At 35.0% G+C, this 18,549-nt stretch overlaps 2 protein-coding genes across 2 annotated transcripts; one reads left to right on the plus strand and one right to left on the minus strand.

The window, feature by feature from the left end:
- Positions 1 to 311: 311 nt before the first annotated feature.
- On the minus strand, positions 312 to 2,098 carry LOC113042531 (uncharacterized protein C8orf59 homolog). The gene is made up of 3 exons (XM_026201454.1): positions 1,702 to 2,098; positions 1,489 to 1,605; positions 312 to 1,234 (listed from the first exon to the last, which is right to left on the minus strand). Exons 1-3 carry the CDS (start codon positions 1,810 to 1,812, stop codon positions 1,166 to 1,168), a joined length of 297 nt encoding a protein of 98 aa, XP_026057239.1. The 5' UTR covers positions 1,813 to 2,098; the 3' UTR covers positions 312 to 1,165.
- Positions 2,099 to 3,162: 1,064 nt separating this feature from the next.
- LOC113042532 (carbonic anhydrase 2) lies at positions 3,163 to 9,772 on the plus strand. The gene is made up of 7 exons (XM_026201455.1): positions 3,163 to 3,464; positions 4,475 to 4,672; positions 5,380 to 5,498; positions 5,590 to 5,682; positions 6,243 to 6,305; positions 6,408 to 6,563; positions 8,216 to 9,772. The coding sequence occupies exons 1-7, from the start codon at positions 3,431 to 3,433 to the stop codon at positions 8,333 to 8,335; spliced, it is 783 nt and encodes a 260-aa protein (XP_026057240.1). The 5' UTR covers positions 3,163 to 3,430; the 3' UTR covers positions 8,336 to 9,772.
- The last annotated feature ends 8,777 nt before the right edge of the window (positions 9,773 to 18,549 follow it).

Raw genomic sequence — 18,549 nt, forward strand, 5'->3', positions numbered from 1 at the left:
AGGAGAAAAATACGTATTTATCTTGTGACATGCAGTCTTGCTGTTAATGCAGTGCTATTATTGTAAAGGTCTGGCCTCTAGTGGTATTGAGCTGTTATCACAACACATAGGAAATAAAGGAACGTTCACATTAATTAAGAGAGCCTCTCTCAAACTTAAAAGTTTATAAAAGCATTTATATAAAACAGAAATCAGCAAAAATCATTTGGAATATATTACATTAATGTATGTAACATTAATATTTATATATATATAATCACTTTTGATCAATTTGACGCATCTTTTCTAAACAAAAGCATTAATTTTTTTTATGTACTGATTCACACAATTTATTCACATAAACAAATGTCTCATTCATTAATTGTATTTGTTCTCAAACTTTTCTATGGTCATAAACCAGCACAAAGGACTCAAGATAAATGTTGCATACAGGACTTGATGTAGAACTTTTCTCTAAAAGGAAAATGAATTCACTTACATTTTAATCATATGGGTTTGGAACCACACACAAGGATGAATAAACACAATTATTATTTGCACCTAAAATAAAAACCTGTAAGCAGATTCAGAATAAAGGTTTGAAGAGATTCTTTCAAGTGCTGTTTTAGTGCTTAGAACTGCAAAAAAATAAAATAAAAAAAGAAGTCAATTCCCCTTCAGCCCACCTTCTATAAATAAAACACCAGCTAACAATCTCAATTCCACTGACTCGACTGGACATCTCTCTTTCCACTGGGTCACAAGTTCAAACATTGATCCGAAGAATATATAAAGCCTGTTACAGCTGACTCAATAAAACAGAAGCACAACTCATTACAGAACAGCTCTGAAAGAATTCAGTCTTTAATGACTTTGTTCTTTATGCTTCAGCAAGCACAGACAAAATTCAAATCCTAAAGAAAATCAGTGCTCTAGGAAAACTTACTAATGTATTTTTTGGACATTAAGCTTGGTTGTGTGATCAGCATGCACTGCGGAGTGCATTTACAAAACCAGTCCTACGAGGGATAGAAATCATGCAAAAAACATGATTGCATCTACAAGGGGGTATATTTATGTAATAAATAATATGTCTGACTGGAAGTTATCTAGAACTATTTTTGTTTGAGGACTTTGTAATGAAGTGTCTGTGATTCATCCATTTTTAGCATGTTAAAATGATCTTCTACAGTTGAGAGAAAAGCTGGGCAGCATTATCCACATTGACAGCTTCTCGTGGAGCTTCTCTGATCACCTGAAATACAGTTAACATGTGACGGTCAACATTACGCATTTACAGCACAAAAAAAAAAAAGTATTTGGACACATGAAGCATTAAATGTCATTGCATTTGATACAAAAATAAATAAAAACATGACAGTGGCATTTAGAGACAGAACAAAAACACTTAATGAAAAACAGCTGATAGAAAGTCAAGTTCCAGATTTTATTTGGACATAGTTTACAATTTAAAACTACGAATAAGAAAATAAAACAGGAAAATCTGACCTTCTGTGCTTTTTGGGGTTCACTGGATGTTGATTTTGATATACTTCTGACATCTTGCTGTACTTCTGTGAACATCTGATTTAAGCTCTCCACTTTTTCATTTCTCAAAGTGTTTATCTGTGGGCAGAATATCAACTTGTTTATATTCCAAATCTCTAGAACTGTGTGCAGTCCTGAAGGCGCATTACTGATGTAAACAAATCTTGAACTCACATGTTTCAAAGAGGTCTTGACGGGTTTCGCTTTGGTCTTGGGTTTTGACTGTTTGTTCGCAACCTGAAATACATTCTGTTGCTTTTTGCCTTTCTGTTTATTTTTTGCCATTTCCCCTGTAGACCTTCTGATGAAAACTCAACTCGAGGCCGCAATCTGGACGTCTAAAATAACGTTTAACGACTGATCCAAACGCAGACAGCAGACGGAGAACAGTATGTGGCTATATCACGCATAGATGACACTCGATTCCAAACTAAACGTGTCTAACAAAAAATTATAATTACTTATATTCACGTCGCATATATTCCATAAACAGAAAAGCGTTGTTTCAACTATCAACTATATTTTCCCCACATCCACGTGCCTGCTCTGTGCTTTTTCTTCACTCTACAAGCGCATTATCGCCATCTAGTGGTGTGGAGAGTACACGAAACTTTAAATAAGGTCACGACGACAACTGATCCAGGCATTACAAATAATAATAAAAAAATAAAAAATAAAATAAAAAATAAACATTGGAACAACATTGGTCAATTAAACTCTACAAATATGACACTGACCTACTCTCAGTCGCAAGAATACAATCAAGGTTCATATTTATAAAAAATAATCAATTAAAAAAAATCTAGATTGACGTAATATATTAGCTAATAAATTAATTTGATTAAATAGTGAAACTGTACAAACACACGCGAAATGTATAAATTCATATGAGGTCTTCACATATTCTAACAAGAAAAATTTAAAAGCTACATTTGGCCCTTCTTTGAATTTAAACATGAATTTATTCGTTTTTTTTTTTGTTCTGTTTGCGGTCAATAGTAGTTTCAACGTTCGACCACCAGATGGCAATCATTCACTTTATATTGCAAGTTCAGACACAAGTACAAAGACAGAGCTTCACAAAATCAGAATTTTGTAACTTTAAATATGCATATGCATGAACAGTTACAAATAATATACACGCTATTTATATAAAAAAAGACTAAAATAGCATTGGTTTCAGTATCGGCAGAAATTACGTACCTATCCTGCAATGTTTATATTAAAATCTACATTTCATATTTTTATTCCCTATTATTTATTCTTGAGCCAATAATAAATAGTAAACATAATAATTATAATAGGCTAATAATTACAACATGACACAAATTACTCTGGCTACTAGCTATTAGTGTATTTGTTAGTGATATAGGCTACACATATTAAAGAATTATGTTGGTAGTACTGAATTCATTATGAGTAAGGTAGCCCGTTTATATATCTATATATTAAACCTTCCTATTTCCATATATCTATTTTCAGTTACGGGCTCGCTCTTTGTAAAAAAGCAGAGTGTTGCGCAAAACCGCCATTCATTCGCTGTGCTAGTGATGAATCATTACTGCACTCATTGTCATTATTACTAGCCTGTCACACTGTCACTCTACGTCACCAGAACCAGCGCGCCACAAGTATCTGATTATGCAATCACAGGATGGTAAAAATGCAATAACATAGCAGCAGATCACAGCAGGAGATTCCCGCATTCCGAGAGAGACGCGGATGGAGAGCGCGCAGGATCGATCGATCTCTCTGTAGCTCCTCCTGCTGCTGATCACACCAATGTACGGTCATGTGAGCGAACAGCGTCCAGAAAGCCGCTATATAAACCCCCAGCTCATCTGGCCGAGGTCACTAACACTGCTTCAGGACACTTGAAGACTCTTGCGGCGCAGCTGTCATAATGTCCAACGAATGGGGATACGCAGACCATAACGGTAAGACCCCTCATGTAATTATGATTTCAATAATTCATTCGCGTTTTCATAGGATGTGTCAATATGAAATCTATCACAGGTTCTCTATTTTTCCCCTCTGTATCTGCATGTGCCCTCTTTGCAACTGTTCACCTTGGCTACTGCACAGTCAGCACTATCAGTGACAAGTGCAAAATGTACAGATTTTACATATATTATGTGCATAATAATGTATACATATTTGAATTTTTGTGTCAGCTGTATGTACTTTTTTTCTTCACACGAATGTGGATTTTTATTTTATTTCATACCAAACGCAGGAAATACCTTAGATACTGTGCAAATGAAATGCATTTTCTTTCCATTAAAATGCACATATAATAATAATTATTATTATTATTCCAAATAATATAATTAAATATAATTCTTTTTTGTACATTTTGTTTGAACATAAATACATTATTATTATTATTATTATTATTAAAGGCAATGATGTAAGGACATTTTTTCTTCTTCACATAATACATTGGTGGACACTGCAATTCAAATGCATGTTTTAAATGCACATTAATATATTTTTATATTATTATTGTTATTATTATGATAGTTATTAAAGACAATGATGTAAGGATATTTTTTATTCTTACAATACTTGTGGGTTTTTATTTAATCCCAAATGCAGATTATATCTTGGACACTGCATATCAAATGTTGTAAATGCAGGTAAAATGCATGTAAAATATTTGTTTGTTATATAAATAATTAGTTATATTAGTTATTTAAAATATAGGCTACCATTAGTTGTTGTTGTTGTTTTTTTTTCATTTTTTCTCCGATGCATTTTTTAAAAAAAATTTTTTTATAAAGGCATATATAATATTTGTCTTTTATTTTATTTTGCCTTAAAGGCAAGGATGTAGTTACAGTCAAATTTGCAGAAAGTGGTCTTTAAAATAAAATATTTTGTGCTCTAAATGTTTTTTGTCCCGGATGCATATTGTTTAACCTCTGTATATCACCTTCCACTGCAGGACCTGAGAAATGGTGTGAAAACTACCCCATTGCTAATGGACCTCGCCAGTCTCCAATAGACATTCAACACAGTGGAGCATCTTATGATGAATCGCTGAAACCGCTTCATCTGCAGTACGACCCCTCCACTTCACTGGACATCCTGAATAATGGACACTCCTTCCAAGTCACCTTCGCCGATGATGACGACAGCTCAAGTTTGTGACCTTTTTATAATCAACTAAGCTACGTCTATTCCTGTATTAATCATTAGCTTTGCTTAGGCAGAAGGTTCTTGAAACGACTGCAGTGTTAACCTTGATAATATCTAGAAGGAAAAGTTATATAATGATGAGGCTGCGTCTGATACTAATGCAAGTATTACTGCAGTATTACTACTGAATATAGTACTAAACATGCTCTTTCAGGAAGCATTGGAAAACATTTCAGAAGTTGGTTTTTGCTCTAACTACATAGTTAAACATTAATTTACAAGAGTATGCTGTACTAGAGTGTTTAAAAGCCTTTGAATAGACCGTTTGCACACAATTTTTATAGGTTAGGTTTATTTATAGGTTATAGTTGATTTTATTGCATGTCTAAGCAGTTGTAAAGCCTAAAATTAAATGAATGTGAAAATATTAGTGTAACACCACCTTGACCCTTTAGCAATATCATCCTCCAGTGACACTTTTGGTTAGAAGTATGGGAAATCACACGTGTTCACACAAATGATTGCACTGAAGCTGCTTAGCAGTGAATGGTTTAAGTGTCCTTCATGTGAACTTTGACAGAATCGGTAGATGGAACCTGTGTAGCAAGTTTAACCATGTTTAGCCTGTTTAACAATTGTTAGCTACTGTATAGAGTATGTAACAGACTTTGACATCACATTCATCATTTTTTCTGTGTTTGCCCACATTAGCTCTGACGGAAGGCCCGATCTCAGGCAAATACAGACTCAAGCAGTTCCACTTCCACTGGGGTGCCAGCGACGACAAGGGCTCCGAGCACACAGTCGATGGGAAATGCTACCCAGCTGAGGTATGACTATCTGAGAAAACTGGGGAAATGAAGATGTGAGATGTTTTCTATTATGATTAAGTATTAATGTTTCTCATAATCTCAATTTTAGCTCCATCTGGTCCACTGGAACACAGAATATCCCAGTTTTGGGGAAGCAGCCAGTAAGCCTGATGGTCTTGCCGTGGTTGGAGTTTTTCTAGAGGTCTGTATGCAGTTGTACAGTTTTAGAGCCTATTTACTAACCACATCGTCAGCAAACACTGGGCTGAATTCATTAAAGCTTTTTTAGGGGCTATTTTCTAACCACTTTGTCAGCAAACACTTTTACAAATTTACTTAATAGATGCATCCCTTTTGCTTATGACATTTATGCCCTAAAATAAAATAAAAATATTGTGCCTAGACACAGTTTTTTTTTTTTTTTTTTAATAAGTATTCAGTCTTACATTTTTAGGGCCTATTCACTAACCACTTCATCAGCAACACAGAGATTAATTCACTAAATAGTATCATCACTTTTGCTCATTATGTTTTTACTAAATAAAAAAATTAAATTTAATTAAGAATTAAATATTCTTCCCACAAATTTGTAAAATTGGGTTGAAGAAAAATGTAAATTTAATTTAAGTCTCACATTTAGTCTCATATTTATAAATAATATAAAATAAAATGCAAAGTAAAATTAAAGAAAATATTGTGGTTTAGTCATATTTATCCCACTTTTTTTTGTTTAGTTAATAAAAATGTTTGTTTTCTCGTCAGATTGGTGCAGAAAATCCTAATCTTCAGAAGCTTCTGGATGCTATGGATGCAATCAAGTGCAAGGCATGTCTACCAATTCAATTACATTTTGTTTTCAGTTTTACTTCATGCTAAATATTGAAATCAGTTCTGCTTCATGGTTCATTTGTGGGTGTTATCTTGCAGGGAACGCAGACCTCATTCACAAACTTTGACCCAACCGTCCTGCTCCCAGAGTCTCTGGATTACTGGACGTACCTGGGGTCTCTGACCACCCCTCCTCTGCTCGAGAGCGTCACATGGATCGTCTGCAAGCAGTCAATCAGCGTCAGCTCGGAGCAGGTCCTGCTTATCACACAATTTATACCAGTAATACAAGCATAGATGTGGAATTTACAAGTCACATGCTTCATAGTGAAGTGTGGCATCTCGCATAATATAGATTTGGATGTGCATCTTATTAAGAACACCTTGCTGACTCAATTAAAAAACACAGGTTGCTTATTCGAACAGGATTAAGATCACAAATTATGTCTATAAAATACAAATGTGTATAACCTCCCTAGGTTGTGTAATCAATGTGAATGAATGAATATATATCTATATAAAAAATGTATTTATATACTGCAATCACTACTTAATGTGAGCTACCCAGAAGCATACAGTCTAGAAAAAAATGTATTAAACATTATTACTTGTTTCTTTAGTCTTTAGGCCTTACACTTTCAAAACCATCTCTCATCTGAGGAAATTGTAAGCAAATGTACAAACCTTCATAGTCAGTTGTATTTTCTTCTCCATTCAACCTCTGTGGCATCTAGCCCTCATGTGAAAATGAACACAACCCTGTCGAATGTTTACATCACAACTTTGGTTCAAGGCTGGTAATGTGTGCATAACCTCAGGTGGCATTGGCTCATTTCCTAGCTGCCTGTTCAATTATTGACTTCATAAATACAAAATAACTTAACAGGATATTCTGTTCAAAATATAAGAATGAATGAAAATGAGTTTGCTTAGGACAGTTAATGTTTAACCAGTTTGGAGAACTATTAGCGTTTTCCCAATCCAAGTCAAATCAAGATTATTTATACAGCTTTATATAGTCAAGATCGATTCAAAGCAACAAAGCTGTGAACAGTTATTAACAGGAAAATGTTAATGTTTCAAATTCTGCTGTAAAGAAAATGTCATTATTCAGCTCAAGTCAGTTCAGTGTTGATTCAGAACAGTTCATTCACTGTGTAGTTCATCGATTGTGAAACAAGTTCAAATTAGTGATAAGCAGCTCTACACAATGTTATTACTCAGCTCGAGTCAGTTCAATCTTGATTCAGTTCAGTGAAATCCAGCTTGAGTCAGTTCAACGTTGATTTAGTTCAGTTCAATTCAGCCCGAGTCAGTTCAGTGTTGATTCAGTTCAGTTCAATGCAGCCTGAGTTAGTTCAATGTGGAATAAAATCAGTTCAGTTCAGCTCAAGTCAATTTAATGTTGATTTAATTCAGGTCAGTTCAGTGCAGATCAGTTCAATTTTGATTCAGTTCAGCAAAATTCTGCTCAAATCAGTTCAGTGTTGATTCAGTTCAGTTCAATTCAGCTTGAGTCAGTTCAATGTGGATTCATTTCAGTGAAATTCAGCCTGTGTCCATTCAATGTTGATTCAATTCAGCTCAAATCAGTTCAATGTTGATTCAGTTCAGCTCAAATCAGTTCAATGTTGATTCAATTCCGGGTAATTCAGCTGGAGTCAGTTGATTGTTGATTCAGTTCAGTTCAATTCAGCTCGAGTCATCTTAATGTTAGTTCAATTCCATTTATTTCAGCCTGAGTCATTTCAATGTTGATTCAGTTTAGTGAAGTTCAGCTCAAGCCAGTTCAGTGTGAGTCAGTTCAATTCAGCTCAGTTCAGTTCAGCTCAAATCAGTTCAGTGTCCGTTAAATAGTAACAGATGCTGAAAACTCATTATTTGTCTTTCTTTCTCTTCCTCTACAGATGAAGAAATTCCGATCTCTGCTTTTTACAGCAGACAATGAGGAGGCTTGCTGCATGGTGAACAACTATCGCCCCCCTCAGCCTCTGAAAGATCGTGAGGTCCGTGCATCTTTCAAATGAAGGACCCCCCCCCGGACCTCACTTCCTCCCCTTCCCTCACTTCTTTATCATGATATGCAAACGCTATGCCCCCTGGTCAAAGCACCTTCACCCTCCATGCAGTGATGCTGTGCAACCTGCCAGCTGTCCAGCAGACCAGATGTGCTGTTTGGAGAGTAAAGAGGCTATGCAGGGAATCATGTCTTTGTACTGTCCCTCTCTTTCTTTCTTTCTCCTTCTTCATTCATTAGTGCAAATGCTTGAATTATTAGGACTTAGAATATGGTGCCAATTTTGTATAAGGCTCTGATTTACATGTGATGCATTGACAGACAAGAGGAGTAATATATACATGGGGTATTTAATATTTAAATTGAATATTTAACTATATTTGTATTGCTTTCGAGCAGAGATGACCAAATCTGGACAAAGCTGGGGCCTGTGATGACCTTCATTTTGGCCCGTCATAATATATTTACATTTATGCATTTGGCAGATGCTTTTATCCAAATGACTTATATTGCATTGATGGTATAATTTTTTTTTTTGTTCATGCATTTCTTTTTGCACCTCTTTTTTTTCACAGTAGATGGATACAATGCAACATTTATTTTTGAATAACAGACCTCAATCACGTTTGATTTCTGGTCCTTTGTATTAAAGTTTGAGCACCTCTGTTCTATAGACTAGACCAGCATCTCAGATTGAAATGCAAAGGTACGGCAGATTGGCAGATTCCCGAACAGATGCCATCTGTGCTGCTGTCCTTCCCTGCCAGGCTGTAATCTCTGGCTGTCTCAGCAGTGCTGAAGCTTAATGAAACCCAATGCACACTGTTATCAGGCTGCAAGGTCTAGAAAATTCCCCTTTGGTAAACGAACACACATGGCAAAACATCCATGTCGGCACGTAGGGAAATAACGCACAAAATCTAGCATGTACTGTACAATCAGAGCAGTTTTGATTTGACGTATTTGTGCCTCATATAGTAATTGCATTTTCCTGTGTGTGTTTCTGAAAGATGTCATTGATTGCAACTGATATTCATAAGATTTCAGTTTAAAAGCAATAGCAATAATTGCATGAAACCCTTATAATTCCTTAATGTGCCGTTTCTTGTTCTATGCTTTAATCTTGGACTTTGAGTTATTAGTCTCTTCAGCTGTATTGCAAAGCGATGCACAAGCAACACAGTGAGTCTTAACAGAAGCCAAAATGCCAATAGACAAATCTTGCAGGTTAAGCAAGGAGGTCAACATCAGCTCTTCTAAAGCACTGGGACCAGGGCTTGTGTCTTATGTTGTGTTTGTAAAGTCAGCTGGTTGGAAATATATTGTGTAATGTGATATTGAATGTATTTTACTTGAATATGAGGGCTTTGTTAAGCAATACTGTTCAGCCATACTCTGTTCTGCTATTTTCAAAAAGGATATTTTAAGTAAAGATATTTTATGCTTATTCTGTGTTGTGTTTTTGGGATGATTAACTAATGCCCTATTTGAATGGTAACTTATTTAATATGAGATCATGATGTAATTGCAGCAGTTATAGATGCTAGGCAATGATTTTATTGCCATCAATTGAATTTTGATGTATGTTTTCTCCATCCATCCTTGCCAAATTACATTTTCAGGAATGAGTATAACTTAATTCCCAACAAGTCATATATATTTATCTGCGAAGGGGTCAAGCTTTTGTGTTTTCATCCAATAGTGTATGTACAGTTAGACTGCTAATGTTTTCTGAATATTAACTGGTCCAGAAGTTGAGAATCTGTTAATATAATGCTATTTTTAAATGTAAAATATAAATCACCAGCTTATAGATAGTATAATATCCACTTGCTTTGACAGAGACTACAACTTGAATAAAACCACCACTCCAAACCTTTACTGTGCTTCTAAGACATTGACCTTTATTATCTGATAAGCTAACGATTAGCAGCTATCCCGAGTTATCATTAAGTTTATCACAATAAAAGTCAAATATCTGTAATAAGTCTCCACATGACAGCCACAGGCTATGTATACAGTAGAAAATAGTCTACATGTTTTTAACCAGTAACAAATACTTTCACATGATTGGCAACATCAGTTTACCTGCATGGTCATTATCTTCAAAACTAAAACTATAAAAATGTGTTTTATTATATATATATATATAAATGTACAAATATATAAATATATTAAAATTTTAACTAAATGACAATTAGGAATTAGGAAACATGACAACTACATGAAACAAAGAAAAATAATATATATTACTAATAATATATTACTAATACAAAAAATAAATAATAATTTATAAATAATAATAAAATAAGGAAATACTCAAATAAAGAGGGGCGGCCCAAGATCTGAAGAATATTGGAGAGATTTGAACCATTTGCAGCGTCTTTAATGATTTAATGATATTGTTGCACTCCAAGTGGATCATAAAGCCATTAATAAAACCTAATATGCCATGCCGTCCTCTATGCTGTTTTCCAGTTAAAATCAGTGGGAGCCAGAGGACTCTTCGCCTCACAAGCTGTATGGCATCATAATTCAATCTCATTTAAATAATTATTGATTTACCTGCCAGCGCAGCATCGCACACTGACGTCAAAGTTCACAGCGAGAGCCGAGGAACAGGATTATGCTAATGACGTCACCATAACACACAGTCAAGGACACACAGACACAGTTTCCGCAGGCTTTCATGCTAATGCGATTCAAGGAGAGCAGGCGTATCGTCACACATTAAGAAAGATATATATAAAGACGCAGTTTCAAATATACACATGACGTGCCTTTCTTGAGTTACTGTTGCACTTAATAAAATCTCGCTTTGTGTAGTCAATGTGTACTGTGATGCTTAAATGTAAATCCCCTTAATTGAGCAAGAGACCTTCTTTGTGAACACATACACTGTTTTTATAGCTCTCTTTACTGTAAATTGCTCAATAAAGCTGTCATGAAGAGCTTGGGAATATCTGCTCTCTGAGGTTCACATGGCACTTGGCCACAAGGTCCGAGGACACAGTGAAGGCCAAACTAGCAGGTCTACTGTAATTTTAATGTGCAATGCAAAACCACTATTCTGAATCAGTATCTAAGCCTTGTTTCCATGCTACAATATCTATTTATATCTGTTGTGTTTAAACAGCCATAAAACAAATATGTTTTTTGTTCTGATTATGTTATATGTGACCCTGGAGCACAAAATCAGTCTTAAGTCGCTGGGGTATATTTTTAGCAATAGCCAAAAGTACATTGTGTGGGTGAAAATTATAATTTTTTATTTTATGCCAAAGATTATTAGGATATTAAGTAAAGAGCTATTCCATGAATATATTTTGTAAATGTCCTACCATAAATATATCAAAACTAGATTTTTGATTAGTAATATGCATTGCTAAGAACTTCATTTGGAAAACTCTCAGTACTCTCAGTATTAAGATTTTTTTGCAACCTCAGATTTCAGATTTTCAAATAGTTATATCTCGGACAAATATTGTTTTATCCTAACAAACCATACATCAATGAAAAGCTTATTTATTCAGCTTTCAGGTTTTGTGGTCCAGTGTCACATATTATATTTAATTGATCAGGGTGCAGACAGATGTAATAAAATATATGTAAATATCTTGTTTTTGGTCTCATTTACTATGGATAAGAATTTACGAACTGGCATGAAAATGTCTGTTCAACATATTAATAATACTGCCTCTGAATGCATTGGACCTCAAAAAATAGTGGCCTCTAAGCAGGGGATTTCTCACTGAGGTGTTATCTGAAGGAAATAGTTTTTCTCAATAACTTGTGGTATAGGATATCTTAACAGCTTTGATCACCAGATAACTACTAATGCTACATCTTCTAAAAATCCCACATAACTTTCCTTTCTCTATAGAAAGATCTACTTTGATCAAATATATACTTGGCATCTTTAAGGTCAAATAAACCTACATACAAAGGATAGGAACTTCACACATCACTCTTATCTTGCACTTGCACTGTGCTTTCAGTTGTGTAGGCATTATAAAAATAAAAATAAACAGTTTCCATAACCCCCAAAACAATATATCATAATCAAAGAATTACATAATCTTTTAAGCTGTTTTAAATAGCAGGTGAGCTATAAGCAGACTCTGAAATTCTGAACATTCCCTGGAGGTTCATTTAAATATTCAGTTAATTTGATACTGCTTCCAGAGAATAAAGATTAACCAACTCAGACAGCCAGTGTACTGTAACTAGACCAGCCAAGCTTTCTCTTATCTAGTTTCTCCTGATAATGTGAGCTTGGACTTCAGCAGACACTCTCTCCATCCTGGCCAGAGCACAGAAGCGTTAGTGTGACAGGAGGAGAGTGTGTCACCTGAGACACCACAGTTCGCTTTGCAAATGGGTCACCTAGGAACTGCTCACCTTCCTTAAATAGATGAACGCACAGCTCCTGACTGCAGGTTAATGCAAACACAGGAACCAAATAGCCTAAAAAGTACAAAGTTAGTATATGAATAGTTCACCTTAAAATATCAGTTCTGTCATTAGTTGCTCACCCACATGATGAGCTGTGAAGCTCTTTCTTCTGCAGAGCACAAAAGGTGATTTTGGAGCAAGGACTATGGATGTCATACTGAAAAAATAATAATAATAAATAAATAAAAAATAAGAAATCAGCATAGAAGCTTCATAAACGCGGCCTACATGACTCATGCAGCATATTCAGAGTCTTTCAAAGACGAACAACATTTATTGTGTGAGGAACATATTGAAATCAAGACACTACTGGCAAAAACATTACTTTTTCGTACATTGGTGCTGTAGTGTTAAGAAAAATGTAAAAAAAAAAACTCTTATAAATGTTTACTTTATTGCACTTTATTTATTTGCATATTTGTTCAATTGCAATACATACATGACCTTTACTTTTCTCAAAATTATTATTGTATATTCTATAGGTTTTAAAACAGAGGTATGTTGATAAATATATAATTTTTTTTGGCTGTTGACAGTGTTCTGTGATTTATGGTGGTGGTGGGGGGGGGGGACATATCAAAACTACTAGTCTAGTACCTCAACAAAATTAAACATTTTTAAACTGGCTTTATACAATGTTTATTTAAATTATGCAGCCAACTATGTAAATATTGTGATATTTATAAGTTTTAACCTATTAATGTGCATTTTATTCTGAAATACATTATTCATAAAAAAATCACTCAAAGCTGTCACAAAAAAAAAAATTATGCCATATTTTTAAAGAAAATCTGTTAAGCTTTAGATTTGTAGGTATTAGGTAGGGGATCTAGAATATGGTTATGCAGAATAATGCATTAATATTTGCTTTGTAAGTTCTAATAAACATCCAAAATTCTAGCAATATGCATGCTAATAAGCAAAAAGTCAATAGTGAATAGCTTCCCTAATCTAAAGTGTTACCAGAAAATCGACAAAAGAAAGTGTCACACTCATGTTGGGAATGAAAATAGAGTAAATGATGACAGAATGTGGGTGAACTATCCGTTTAATGAAGATAAATGATGCATTCTGTGCTCATTTTTCCACAGTCTTTCATCTACCTTCTCATCTCCTCTTCAGCGTGTTGCAATGCAGAGCAAGCATCTATACTCAGATATGCATCGCTAGAGTTTCTTTTTTAGCCATCGGAGGTTCAAGTTCCTCACATTACCACCTGTTGGCATCCGTCTAACCTGCACCTTAAAGTTCATTGCAGATCTTGTCTAAATTTGCCAGAATCACCACCACATTTTATTGTCCCTCCGCCTCTGATGTAAGCACATCTGTACATTCCAGAAAAAGCTTGCATGGCACATGCAAGACATATGCTGTGCATTCACCACACATACGGAGACACTGAAATGAAAGGATTCTGAAATTATTGGAATCAATCTTCATATAAGGATTATTTCTAAAACAGTTCAAATCCTCATTCCTGGAATAGATTAAAATAGGACAGATTAAGTCAGAACAGGACACAAGATAAGATCAAATACAAACCTGTAGAGACACACTCTAAAAAAAGGAAATGGGGATAGATGTTGTCTGTTAGTGGTGTTTATTCACGGGCAACAATATAACACGATATAATAATTATATTAAAGTTATAGCTCCCTCAAAAAAGTTTTCTCATTTACTTACCTGTTTAAATCTCATCACTTTCTTTCTTCTATAAAACACACAAAAAATTAAATTTCAAGACAAAGTAATATATATTAAAGCTTTAAAAAAGGCAAATAAGTGCATTAAGTATGAAAAAGATTTAATATATGCTGAATTAAATTCCAACTTATAATATACTTAAATGTAAATACAGTTTAACATTTCAGAAAATGCCATTATCAACCTGGTGAATTTAGAGAAAACAGATCCTTTAATTTCTTGACTTGATCTGAACTTGAACTGATGTCAAAATATTGAAATGTTACACTAGTAGAACCAAATTTCAGTAATACATAACATTAACCAATGGCAGTGAGTATACACCCAAAACATTGTGAATAAGAACAGTAACATAACTTGATTCGGTTCTTTCTGTGTTCATAACCACTCAAATAAAACAATTATTCACTAAATATGAGTTCACTGTGATCATTTTCATTTGTCAGCTTGAGTCATAAGGTATAAGCTGACCTCAGAGTTGCTATAAGGTCCAGGAAACTATACAATTAAAAACTCAGTAACATCGACAGTGCAACATATCAGTTATGAGCAGTGTTGGGGCTAGTTACTCAAAAAAGTAATATATTACATATTACATATTACTCTCAAAAATAGTAATGCCTTACTTTACTTTATTACTCCCTGGAGAAAGTAACTAGTTATATTACTAGTTATATTACTAGTTACATCTTTTTTTCTTAATTACTCTATGATTGCCTGAGATGCATCAGATGGAGGGAGAACATACAAAGGAGGAGTGTTCTTTAGGGTCTTTATCAGTGGCGGCTCCTGCCAATTCTCTCAGGGGGGACAAATGTTTGCTCTATTAATGAGGATAGGTCACCCATTCAATTGATAAATTAACGGGTAGTTAAAGATGTAAAGGGAACCGAACTACTATAGTATTAATTAAAAATAAACTGACATTAGGAATCAATCTCTTGCACTCCTTATTTTTCTATATCCGTGTTAACACTATTCATCAGCATATGAAGACTAACACTAGGATGTGGTTTTTCCAAAAAATACTTTTTACTTTTCGATTTCAGTTTAATAAGAAATAATTGAAGTCACATAAATCACTGTTTACACAACTCACTTATATTACTGCTCGTCAGTACACCTGTTCTCTAATCAGCGGTTAATTCCATCAGGTGCGTGATTTCACATAGAGCAGCTGTTACTACACAGAGCCGTTATTAACTGAGAAGATGCGCAAATCCAGTTCATTTTCAGCGTTTATTGGCACGGTTGTATGAACATATGGTTCACGCACCTGATGGAATAAACCGCTGATTAAAGAACCGGCTTTACTGAGATGCGCATTAACGAGCGGCCGATCGTGATCGGAGCACTCCTACAAAATAATTACTGAATCTCCACCCGTCGAAACTAGCTTTCTGTTGCTGGGAACCTTCCTCTGAAAAAGAGCTTGCCATTGTTGACGCTTCCATTTTTCCCCATCTGTCTGAGCGTGCCGCTCTGCTGCCGGCTGTCGACCAATCAGTGATGGTAAATGATACCTCGTGCCAAACCCAGACCAATCACTGTTCCATTCACGCCCTCCTTCCCTTCCCTTCTGTTCTCTGTGTTGTGTTCCTTGTGTGTGTGATGAAGGTGCTACTGGCAAATGTAACGCAAGTAACTAGCTTGGGAAAACTGTAATAATATTACCATTTTCAGACGAGTAATGCCTTACACTACTAGTTACTGAAAAAAGTAATATTATTACAGTAACGCGTTACTTTGTAACGCGTTACACCCAACACTGGTTATGAGGGCTTTCATGTGGCCGAGTTAAATAAAATAAAGTGCAAATACAGAGTACACTAGCTGTACATTTATGTTATTAAATAACACTGATCAGCTAATCATGCTGTGTTTAAACAGAAATGATAAAGGCCCTAACGCACACACCTGCAGAACCTCGGCCGATACGTGGGATCCTAAGAATGCATATGCTGTACATTGAATCACCATAAATGGGCCATCCGGGATAGAGACAAACACAATGAATCCTTAAATAGCTAAAACATAACAAAATGAGGAAACAACAGCTCACTGTTGTCATTTTCCTAAGAGAGTCTGGCGGTCTGAGAGCCGTCTGATGCGGAACTGTTTGAAAGGAAGCACTACACTGAAGTTTCATATTCTCCTACGTGCCAAAAAAAGGGTAACAAAATGTCACATGTAGCTGATGCATCACTAAATGGTTGCAACACAGTATTGAACAGTATTTTTGTGCAAAAACATACTTCTTACTCAATAAGAACCTATGAGAGAAAAACATGCTTTCAATTTAACAAAACATGCTTTTTTTAATGCATAAAAAATAGGCTTTTGTTACTACTTATTTTGCCTCATTCACACATACACACCATTTAACATTGCACTATTACTGCCAACAGAAAACAGGAAAAGCATGTTTGTGTACATTTGATGGTTGTGTTCATTCGATGGTTGAGTTATTAAAAAGTCATGCAAGTGCATTAAAAACAACTGGAATATAAGTGTCATTTCTTCAGAAATCATGGAAACTAAGATTCTGTGCAAAACTCAGTAACATTGACAAAGCTAATGAATCAGTCATGAGGGCTAGTTGTTTGGACAAGTTAAAGCGAGTACACTAGCTATAATTTCTTTTTAAACTGGGCGCACTTTGTTTTTTTTTCCGATTCACTAAAAATAAATTAATCATTAGAATCATTCATTTGGGAGTCAAAATTCAATGCTCGCAGTGTATGTACTTGATTTAATAAAAATAAATGTATTATTAGAATCACTGGAATCAAACTACAATGGTCACACTGTGTGTTTTTGATTCACTAAAAATAAATGAATCATTAGAATCATTCGGTTTGGAATCAAACTACAATGGTTGCTCTGTTCTTTGATTCACTAAGGAGAACTGTCTCATAAGAGTCATTCTTTAGGGAATTGGACATCATTGGTCACACATTTTGATTCAGTAGCAATATTGTGGCACTGTTGAAAAATTAGGAAACACTCTCAAAAGTATTTGAATACAACATTCTTTTTGAATCTGTGTACAAGTGCATGCAGTTTCTCTTGCTGCAGTTTCAATAAGGTCTCAATATGAATGCGCTCAGCAGCACACTGCAACAACTTACAGCAATAACCCTTCTCATTTCTAATTTCCTCTTTCTTGACATTACCAAGTCATTCAGTTTAACAAGTACTCACTGTCAGGTGACTTTTACTATCGTCCCTCATGGAAACATTTAGTGACCAGAAAGTGACCCGTAGGAGCTCAATGTGGATGAAGATAAGAGCTAATCTGTCTAAAGCCTACTACCATCAGATGAAACAGTGATATATTTTTTTTTTAAGAAACTTAAAAAATGTGCTTATGATAAGGTGACCAGACATGCCACTTCTCGGGGATACGTTATGCCGACGATTTATAAATTGCTGATAGATCGTTGTATGACATCAAAGTGCCAGAGCAGAGCAGATGGCTCCTTATGCTTTCAAATAGCTCTCATGGTACATTGATGTCATACAACTATCGATCTGTGCAGCGCAAACAACCAAAACCTGGTTATTTTTAGGCAATTTAGAAATCCTGGGCAGGACGTGTGGCCAGGAAGAGGCATTTCTGGTCACCTTAGCATAAGATAGTTAGTGGAAGATGGAGATTATGGTTTATCATGGTTTTCTCATCGATTCACTTCAGAAGTCCATCATTACTCCCCAGAGCCATATAGAGCACTTTTTATGATGGATGGATGCTGTTTATTTCACTTCAAAATAAAAAATCTCAACCCCCATTCACTACCACTCCAAATCTTGGAAGAGCCAGGTCATTTTTTTAATAATGACTCCGAGACCAAATCCAACTCCAATCCTTTTAGTTGCTTGTAGTGCGGGCAGCAAAAAAGAAAATGACCTAAAACATATGAAATCCAATCCAAAAATCAAGCTTACAAACCCAGATCCAACATCAGTCCTGCTGGAAGTGTTGTGGATCCCTATTTGCTGTTATTTATTTGGCAGATGCTGTAATCCAAAATTACTTATATTGCATTCAAGATTATATATTTT

This window comes from Carassius auratus, chromosome 24 (assembly GCF_003368295.1).
Source record: "Carassius auratus strain Wakin chromosome 24, ASM336829v1, whole genome shotgun sequence".
Classification (NCBI taxonomy): Eukaryota; Metazoa; Chordata; class Actinopteri; order Cypriniformes; family Cyprinidae; genus Carassius; species Carassius auratus.

Bases quoted from the DNA above. Each gene is read 5' to 3' on its own strand.
- LOC113042532 (XM_026201455.1), top strand. From the start codon at position 3,431: ATGTCCAACGAATGGGGATACGCAGACCATAACG. The intron at 3,465-4,474 runs GTAAGACCCCTC...CTTCCACTGCAG, and splicing joins GGGATACGCAGACCATAACG to GACCTGAGAAATGGTGTGAA. The intron at 5,499-5,589 runs GTATGACTATCT...TCTCAATTTTAG, and splicing joins GGAAATGCTACCCAGCTGAG to CTCCATCTGGTCCACTGGAA.
- LOC113042531 (XM_026201454.1), bottom strand. From the start codon at position 1,812: ATGGCAAAAAATAAACAGAAAGGCAAAAAGCAACAGAATGTATTTCAG. The intron at 1,606-1,701 runs GTGAGTTCAAGA...TTCTGCCCACAG, and splicing joins TCAAGACCTCTTTGAAACAT to ATAAACACTTTGAGAAATGA. The intron at 1,235-1,488 runs GTCAGATTTTCC...ACTGTATTTCAG, and splicing joins AACCCCAAAAAGCACAGAAG to GTGATCAGAGAAGCTCCACG.